We start from the raw sequence: 10,275 nt of genomic DNA on the forward strand, positions 1-10,275 counted from the left end.
GTTTTCTATCCAATACTACTAATAATATGCATATATTAGCTTCTTGGCCTGAGTAGCAGGAGGTTTCTGTGAAAATGCTGCCCCTTATCCCAAACAGGTTTTAAGACCCTGAAGTATTCTGGTAGGGCGGATTGGGAAGCTTTTCGTGCTCAGTTTGAACTGTTAGCTCATTTTGGGGGGTGGTCAAATGAAGATAGGGCACTGCAGTTGGCTTTGTGACTCACAGATGATGCTCTGGCCTGTTTGATATTGATTAGCCCCGACAGCCGTGATTTTTGGCCTTTAGTGGGAGCACTGAGGAGGCGCTTTGGACAGTGTGTACAGCCCGGGCTGCGTGCAGAGCGAGCTAGCACGGGACCAGTTCATACAGGCGCTCTCTCGAACGGAGCTGTGCATACAGGCCCAGCTGGCTCATCCTGAGTCATTGCAGATAGCCTTGGAGATGGCTATGGAGAGGGAGCTGGTGTGGGCTGGAGCTTCAACTGGGGCTTTGGTGGGAGTGCAGGGAGACAGACCCACTGTGTGGGCTGGGGGGCAGAGCAGCCCAGAGCCGGAAAAGCCTGCATTGTTGGCTGAAATGACTGAACTAATTTGTGCTGTGTCGCTACAGGCAACACGAAACACACGCCCTGGTCCCAGGGTCTGCTGGGGGTGTGGCCAGCCAGGCCATCTGCAGCAACTTTGCCCCATGTCCCCCAGAGCTCAGGGAATCGACATGAGGTCTGCATAGCCCGGGAAGTGCGGACCCCTGGCTCTCTTTCCCAACCACCAGGAGCCCACCGGCACAGATGTGGAAGCAAGGCTCCACTTCCCCCAGAAGCAGACAATGGCAAGCTGATGGAGCCTGTTGTGGTGGTAGGCTGGACCTGTGTTGGGGACTTTTGTCATGTCCTTGTTACTGTGAGGGGGGGGTTGCCCTGCTCTGCCCTGGTGGACACTGGGTCCACAGTAACCCTGGTGAGGCCAGATATTGTGCCAGGTTGGAGCCCACAACTGTGCAGCTCTGCACAGTCACAGGTTAGCTGGCACCCATGAAAGGGAAGGGAATGATGACTCTGACAGTACGGGGCAGGACTGTGCGTCATCCTGTGTGGGTGGCGGATGTGCAGGACCCTTGTATCCTGGGGTTGGACTTTATTAGGAGCACAGGCTGCCAGTTGGGGGCACACTGAGCTTCCAGAGAGGGCCAGCAGTCACCATGCCCCCCCATAATGTCACATTCACTCAACCCAACAAACCCTTTACTCCAGTTAAAGCCACATAGACTCATGGCTGCCCCCCCCCCCCTTTTCCCCAGCCTCTCTGTCAACTACGACTGTGTGTTACATTCCCCCAGCTACCTCCACGACACATCCCTCCGTGAGCCCGGCCGCGCCCCCCCAGCCCAGTTACCCCAGATGGGAGAGGAAAGGACACTGTCTGCATTGAGGGAGATATGGTGGAGGAACTGTGTTCATCTTGACCCCGAGCAGCAGGAATGGTTGTGGCAGTTGCTGTTTGAATTCAGAGACAGCTTTGCGCTGAGTGAGGAAGAGGTGGGTCAGACTCATCTGGTGCAGCATGAGATCGACACAGGTGATGTCCCGCTGACACGCCAGGAGGCGGCAGACAAGGCTGTGTTGGAGATGCAGCAGACAGACTTCATCGAGCCCTCAGACAGCCCCTGGGCGGCACCAATCGTCATGGTTCCTAAGAAGGGGGGCAAGCTGAGGTTCTGTACGGACTACAGGTGGCTGAATGAGGTAACCAGGAAGGATTCAAAACCCATACCACGTATCGATGATTCGCTGGACCTTGTTAGGGGGTCCTCCTGGTTCTCCTCACTAGACCTCGCAGTGGCTACTGGCAGGTGCCCCTCTCCCCAGAGGCCAGAACCAAAACTGTGTTCTCCACTAACAGAGGATACTGGCAGTTCAAGGTCCTGTGCTTCGGCCTGTGCAACGCTCCAGCTACTTTTGAGCGTTTGATGGACAGGGTGCTGGATGGCATCCCCCGACAGCAGTGTCTGGTATACCTCGATGACATCCTGGCCCATGGCAGTGCCTTCCAGTCAGCCCTTGTGGCGCTACAGCGTGTGCTGGAGTGGGTGGCTGCCGTAGGTCGCAGGTCTCAACACTCTGGAACGTGCACTGATCAAGGCCCTGTGCTCGCCCCCTGACCTCACCTTGCCCTTTATCCTGGACACAGATGCAAGCAATGTGGGCATGGGTGGGGTGCTGGCCCATGTGGAGCCAGAGGGTGAGAGAGTGGTGGCGTACTTCAGCAAAACATTTGACAAACATGAGTGCCGCTACTGTCACCCGGCGGGAGCTCTTGGCTGTTGTGGTATCCATCAACTTCAAGTACTACCTGGGTGGCCTGCCCTTTACTATAAGGACTGACCACTCTGCTCTTCAGTGGCTCATGTCTTTCAGGGAGCCAGAGGGGCAGGTGGCATGCTGGTTGGAGGAGCTTCAGCCGTACGACTTCACAGTTGTGCACAGGGCAGGGGCACGCCACTCCAACGCCGACAACCATGTCCCGTTGGTCCTGTATTGCAGACAGGTGCCACCACTGTGAGCTGAGAGAGGGACATAAGAGAGAGCTATGTGCAGAGGAGGGGGTCTGTGCCACGGTGTGTCGGGCGAGCGGGCCTGTGAGCTGCAGACTATCGAAGTGGCTGAATGGGGGCAGCAGCAGGGGCGCAGCTGACAAATTGTTGTGGTCAAAGTTTGAGAGACTGCGGCTGGCTGATGGCGTGCTACAGCGGGCATGGGAGAGGAGAGGGGGCAGGTGGTGGTCCCAAAAGCGCTGTGGGAGGCTGTGCTCCAGAGCACTCATTGAGGGGTGGGGACAGGACACTTTTGTGTCACAAAAACACTCCGCCGCCTCCGTCAGGCCTTTTACTGGGGGAAGCACAAGCATGTGGAGGACTTTTTCCGCCTCTGTGACAACTGCACAGTGAGAAAGGGTCCCCCAGGCTGCTCTCATGCTCAGCTCCAACAGTTCCCAGTGGGGGCTCCCATGGAGAGAGGTTGGGTGGATGTAGTTGGGCCGTTCCCCACCACAGACAGTGGAAACCGCTGGGTGCTCACAGCCATGGCCCGGGGCTTATGCTCTGCCTGACCAGGAGGAAGAGACCATCGTCGACGCCCTGATAGCGGGGATGTTCAGCAGGTTTGGAGCTGCGGAGTCCATCCACAGCAACCAAGGCAGAAACTTTGAGTCCCGTGTGTTCGCCACCATGTTTGAGAGGCTGGGTATGCAAAAGACCCGCACTACTCCTCTCAATCCTCAAATTGACGGAGCGCTTCAACAAAACGCTTGGACAGCAGCTGACCATTGTCTCTACCAAACACCAGCATGACTGGGACAAGCACCTGGCTATGGTCCTCATGGCATACCACTCCCCTGTCCAAGACTCCACCTCCTGCACACCTGCCCTCCTCATGCTGGGGAGAGAGATCCGCACCCCTGCGGAGATGGTGTTTGGTCGGCCCCTGGATAGCCCTCATGTGCCCCCGGAGCAAGAGTATGCCCGGAGACTCCAGGACCGCCTGGAGAAAGCCTACACCTTCACCAGAGAGCAGCTGGTGAATACAGATATGAGGCAGAAGAGGAACTATCATGTGCACACCCGGGGAAGGCACTTTGTGGCTGGGAAGCTGATCTGGGTCTACAGCCCCCTGAGAAAGAAAGGCAGATGCCCCAAGTTGGAGAGTCACTGGGTGGGACCTTACAGCATCCTGGAGAGGGTAGGGGAGGTGGTTTACCAGGTGCAGCTTTCTCCCCCTGGCAATTCACCTGGACAGGTTAGCCCCATACAGAGGGGCCTCTTCTCCCCAAACCCCAGGGACCCCCACAATTCCCCTCCCCTCTCATTCTCCATGCACCCACCCCCATGTTTTGCAGACAAGGCTCCAGACAGCCCACTCCCCCAGTCTCCCTCCCTGTGTCACCTCGTGGGTCCCAGGAGCCACAGACTGTATTCCCCGTTCCCGCATCCTTGTACCCTATGTCCCTGCCTTCATCCTCTGGGTTCCAGAGGGGCAGCCCCCGTCCATGGATGGAGCCCCCTGTTTCACATCTGGACAATCTGCGACCATCACGGCCATGCAGGCAAAGGAGACCTCCGGGTCGCTTCAGCGACTTTGTTTGTTCCCTTGGGGATGAGGAACTTTGTGATGGGGGGGGGGGGATGTGTAGCGACCAGCACAGACAGCTGTGTGTTATGTGTTAGGCTATTAGTTGGTTGTGTTGTACTTATCAATACCCAGTGTTCGCGGGGTCTGCCATGCCAATCAACCTGCTATCTGCCAATCACAGGAATACCTGGAATGTTCTGATGCCGGGCATCCTGGTGGTTGGCGGAGTGGCGTGGAAGTTGGGTTGGGCAGGGGGATTGAGTATTGGAATTTACGACCAGGTTTAACCATCTCTTACATCTGGCCTTCACAAGAGAAGGTCACGGTTGTTTACTAGGGTATTCTTCATTTATTTGGGGTGGGCTATGGCCAAACAGTAGCCTGTGTGAAGTTGGGTTAATAAACCGTCAATTCGTAAACTCAATCCTCTGTCTGGACAATTGTTCCTTTATGAACTAGTCAGGTCATTACAATATAATAGATTTTTATCTACAATTTCCACCCCAAAAGTGCTATTTCATATTGATACACACCTATATGTGCTACACATTATTGTTTGGGGGTGCTAATGTGAAACATGGCCTTTAAACTTTGAACACGTTCTGTCATACTGAATGCAGCCCAGTCAAATGAAATTGATCAATGAGCTGTGGCATTGATCTAGCAATGGTGTTTAGATACCACCCACATATGTTTGCTTGAAGCCCCTCATTATCATTTTGGAGGAAGAATTACAGAAATAATTTAAGAAATAATATTAATGAAAAAAATTAAAGAAAGTGGGATTCATTATTTAAATCATTGTTTATCTATTTATGTGTTTATTCTGTTTATCTCTTAATGTGTGGATTTATTTACATATTCATGTTTTTATCTATTTGTCTGCATTTATCTATTTATTCATTTCATTCTAATTATGGCAGCTTTGGTCCTCCATGTCATGCAGGGCTCATCTGTGAAAAAGACCAGGTTCAATAAATGAGTCCACCATTTTGTTTACAATGTTACTACCACTTTTCACATCCAAATAAATAAATGTGTGTTCTAAGGTATGTGAAAAACGAATATGAATATCAAATTAGGGGTGGCAGGTAGCCGAGTGTGTAGAGCGTTGGGCCAGTACTGAAAGGTTGCTAGATCGAATCCCTGAGCTGATAAGGTAAAGATCTGTTGTTCTGCCCCTGAAAAAGGCATTTAACTCACTGTTCCTAGACTGTCATTGTAAATAAGGAATTGTTCTTAACTGACTTGCCTAGATAAATAAAGGGAGGGAAAATATATATATCTATGTTGACTTGAACAGAATACAGCGTAGTGTGTACACAGTAGAATATAATGCTTAAAAGAGTAGGTCCCTGACTGGGAATGGAACCTGGCTGTGACAGTGAGTGCCGAATCCTAACTAGGCAGCGGTAGATGTTGTTGAATATTCAATTTAAATTACATGGACAGAAAGTACCAACACAAAAAACTTTTATTCTCTTCTCCACTTGATCCCTGTTGCTTTCTCATCTCCTCTCCTCCCCACCCATCCATTTCTCTCTCTTATATATCCCTTACCCCCACCTACTGCCCTTTCTCAGTGGTACAACAAGACTGACTACCCCATCTTCGCCCAGTACCAGCGGTACAGGAGGCTCCACCCCCTCCAGCCCTTCTACATCCTGCACCCCAGCTTTGAGTGGCAGCTCTGGCAGCGAATCCAGGACAACATGGCCGAGCCCATCCAGAAGAACCCGCCCTCCTCCGGACTGCTGGGTAAACTATACAGTGAATTCTACTAACCTTTTTGGTTACCATATAGAGATCAAGGCACATCAGGGGTAGAACTCAATAGTCTATCATATCAAATTGTATTTGTCACGTGCTTCATAAACAAGAGGTGTAGACTGCTTACTGATGGGCCCTTCCAAACATTACAGAGGGAAAATATACATGGGGTACCAGTAAAAGTGCAGGGATATAAGGTAATTGAGGTAGGTAGGGATAAAGTGACTAGGCAAAGAGATAACTAATTAACAGTAACAGCAGCGTATGTGATGAGTCAAAAGAGATTCGTGCAAAAAAGTCTATGCAGATATTCCGGGTAGCTTTTGGTGAACTATTTAACTAACTATTTAGCAGTTTTATAGCTTGGGGGTAGAAGCTGTTCAGGGTCCTGTTGGTTCCAGACTAGATGCATCGGTACTGCTTGCCATGCGGTAGTAGAAATCTTTATCACAGGGTCTCACCGTTGCTGCCTTATACCTCAGTGGCTCGACACTCTTAACTTTACTCTCCCACCTTGTCTCAGTCCATATCTTCAAAGTGATATCCACATGTTTTTTCAGGATGGCCCATCAGTGTGTGGAGGCTGAGAACAAGGTGTACAATTTGTGTAAGATGCCAATGTAACCTGTGGCATTGACATAACTTTTAGCAGCATTAGCCACAACCAGGTTCAATGTGTGAGCCCCACATGGCACAAATAGAGCTCTTGGATTCATTTCCATGAGTCTGGCATGGACACCTTTGTTTTTGGCTCTCATGTTGTCCCCATTATCATAAGACTGTCCTCTGCGGTCCTTTTTAGCTCCTCTAATCTTTTGAGAATCAGGGATGCCAAATGTTGGCCTGTGGACTCCTCTGCCTCCAGAAACCCATATAATGTTCCATTGTGAGTGACTCCTCCTGCAGTGACACAATTATAATCACAATTGACAACTGTTCAGTGTGGCTGACATCTGAAGTGCAATCTAGAATTGAAGGAATGATATGGATGGCGCAAAATACAGGGAAATTCTTGAGGGAAACCTGTTTCAGCCATCCAGAGATTTGAGACTGTGACGGAGGTTCACCTTCCAGCAGGACAATGACCCTGAGCATACTGCTAAAGAAACACTTGAGTGGTTTAAGGGGAAACATTTAAATGTCTTGAAATGGCCTAGTCAAAGCCCAGACCTCAATCTAACCGATAATCTGTGATATGACTTAAAGATTGCTGTACACCAGCGAAACCCATCCAACTTGCAGGAGCTGAAACAGTTTTGCCTTGAAGAATGGACAAACACCCAAGTGGCTAGATGTGGCAAGTTTACAGAGACATACCCCAAGAGACTTGCAGCTGTAATTGCTGCAAAAGGTGGCTCTACAAAGTATTGACTTTGGGGGGGTGAATAGTTATACACAGTCAAGTTATAATTTGTGGGTCTTATTTCTTGTTTGTTTCACAAGAAAATATATTTTGCATCTTCAAAGTGGTATGCATGTTGTGTAAATCAAATAATACAAACCCCCCCCAAAAATCAATTTAATTCCAGGTTGTAAGGCCACAAAATAGGAAAAAATGGCAAGGAGGTGAATACTTTCGCAAGCCACTGTATATTAGGCCATATATGCCCATATATTACTTTTCCATATGGGTATCCAGCGCTATCCTGATGTAAAGTGTCAGGCTCATTAAGCATAGATAGCAGAGACCTAATTCCTATCCCTTCCTCATCGGGGGTCTTCAACTCCTCATTGCATCATTGACCGATGCACAATAGCGGCAATATACTACCTGAGGCTAACCTAGATTACAATCCAACCGGGACATTTTTTCTTTATGGGCCTTTGAGCCAGATTAGACCCAGTTTACATTCAACTAAACCCCCTCCCTCTCCCCTTCCTCCAGGTACGGTTTTGATGATGTCCCTGTGTGAGGTAGTACACGTGTATGAGTTCCTGCCATCTCAGAGGAAGACAGAACTGTGTCACTACTACCAGCGCTTCTACGACGCAGCCTGCACTCTGGGTGCCTACCACCCCCTGCTCTACGAGAAGAACCTGGTCAAGAGGATGAACCAGGGGCTCGACAGGGACATCTACACCCACGGACGGGTCACCCTGCCTGGGTTCAGCACTCTCAACTGCACCCGGAGGCCTGAAATTGTACCAGCAAGCGCTGACTGAGATAATAAGAGAGATCAAATTACAGTCAGAAACACACACAGGTGGTAAATACAGAAACACAATCATATTCACAAGCACAGCATGTATAACAATATGACTGACTACTTTATCATGTGCAATCCCTTCAGACAATCTCTAAATCATGGACTGATGGACATTGACAGACATGTATACATGTTTGACACTGCCATAACTAAATGGAATCTTGCAACTAATGTAAATACCCTTTACTCGCTCAAACACGCACAGGTGCACAGAATTCCTTGTGACAGCACATACAAGAATTCACACACATACATCATACAATGGACTGTCTGCAAAAAAAAACACAAACTCACAGTTTTGCCGATATCCCTCTTTCCCTATGTGAATATAAGCTATAAGCGTAGTCATTCCACTGTGAGGCGCTGTTGTCCTGTCTCTGTCTCAGGTTGTGACTGAGGGACAGAGAGAAGAGAGCAGCTCCTCTCTCATTACTGAAGATTGTCTCTGCATGCCTGCCTTCAACTGCACTACCACACACACATATACACACCGAACCTGTACCCTATGTGGACTAGTTGAAAATGGACTTGAAGAGAAACTGAGGAGACTGCATGAAGCTCTGACAAGAAGAGTGGCACCTCTTGGATATGCTATATAATTGACCATAGACCTGATGGAGATAAATCCCTGAGTGAAATGTGAAGGAAGCAACTGGAGTTCATAGCATGATGCGTGACATCTAAGGGCGACCCAGAGATGACCTCATCAAGACATGGACCAGATTACATTGGGTCACAGAGGTTGTGCGGTGACACACACACACACACACACACACACACACACACACACACACACACACACACACACACACACACACACACACACACACACACACACACACACACACACACACACACACACACACACACACACACACACACCAGCCAGACTAGCAGTCTTCTCACTCATGAATGAACCAACCATCCAGCCCACCATGGACCAATGAGAACTGAGAACAGTTGTTCTGGACTGGCTGAGGATTTCGTGGGCATCTAATGCCCCTTTGTGGGTGAACAAAATAACTGGATTATTGTATTTCCTTCCAGGAAGAAAAAATGGAAGTTTGTTAAAAGTAGAAGTTTGTTTTGGCAAATAAAAACCATGGTCTGCATCCAAAATGGCAACCCTGATCTAATCAAATGAAGAAAGGATTTCTAGGACTGCACTGATCTACCGACTCTACGAGAACCAAATAATGCTTTATTTGTCATTTTTACTGAGATGCATAATGACTTTATAATTTACACCTCCAAGGGGGCTTTATAGATTTAGAATCATCGATGTCATAATATTGAAAATATAAGTAGAATGACAGTCAAACCCCTTGTTGTTGCACTTCTGTCCATGTTTGCCAGCCTTTCTCCCCTACCCTGCCTGTTATGTGTCAAATGTCATAGCATCTCGTCATTCTGCACTCATAAGCTAATTCTATACCATCCTGCTCAGACAACCCCAGTCTTCATAGCAAACCACTGCTCACCTCGGTAACACTGCCCACACGTTAGCCGCCCCTACGTTACAAAACGCTTTTACCCAATATTGCACAAAATGGTTGCTAACATTGCCAATATGGTAGGGTTGCTGATACATTTTCAATAGTAAGAATGATCCGAATAATGTAATTGACTTTGAATTTGTGTTCAGATCATTTGTTAAACCAACTGAATGAATGAATGTGCTTCTGGAGTGTGCATTGTTGCACTGCCTATACATACATCCACCATTTCCCAATCAGCACAGAACATTCTCCTAATGTTGCCACAACATTGGGAAAGTAAGGCTGTTTATGTTATTTTTAGACCATGGCTAGGGGTGTTTTTAGAATGTTTACAGATGTTGTTTCCTTGGTTTCTTTGGGACTTCTGTCACCCTGATATCAATGTGTACCACTGAACAGAAATATTAATGCAATGTTTAAAGTGTTGGTCCCATGTTTCATGATCTGAAATAAAAGATCCCAGAAATTTTCCATACGCACCAAAAGCTTATTTCTCTCAAATGTTGGCCACAAATTAGTTTGCATCCCTGTTAGTGAGCATTTCTCCTTTGCCAAGATAATCCATCCACCTGACAGGTGTGTCATATCAAGAAGCTGTTTAAACATTACACCTTTGCACCTTGTGCTGGGGACAATAAAAGGCCACTCTGAAATCTGCAGTTTTGTCACACAACA

At 48.4% G+C, this 10,275-nt stretch overlaps 1 protein-coding gene across 1 annotated transcript in view; it reads left to right on the forward strand.

Moving 5' to 3' along the window:
* st6gal1 (ST6 beta-galactosamide alpha-2,6-sialyltranferase 1) overlaps positions 1 to 10,071 on the forward strand; it is a 122,028-nt gene extending 111,957 nt beyond the window's left edge. Inside the window, 2 exon segments of the mRNA XM_046297772.1 lie at positions 5,708 to 5,882; positions 7,780 to 10,071. Of these exon segments, the coding sequence (XP_046153728.1) occupies positions 5,708 to 5,882; positions 7,780 to 8,057 (453 nt within the window). The 3' untranslated portion in view covers positions 8,058 to 10,071.
* Positions 10,072 to 10,275: the final 204 nt, after the last annotated feature.

This window comes from Oncorhynchus gorbuscha, linkage group LG14 (genome assembly GCF_021184085.1).
Source record: "Oncorhynchus gorbuscha isolate QuinsamMale2020 ecotype Even-year linkage group LG14, OgorEven_v1.0, whole genome shotgun sequence".
NCBI classification, from domain to species: domain Eukaryota; kingdom Metazoa; phylum Chordata; class Actinopteri; order Salmoniformes; family Salmonidae; genus Oncorhynchus; species Oncorhynchus gorbuscha.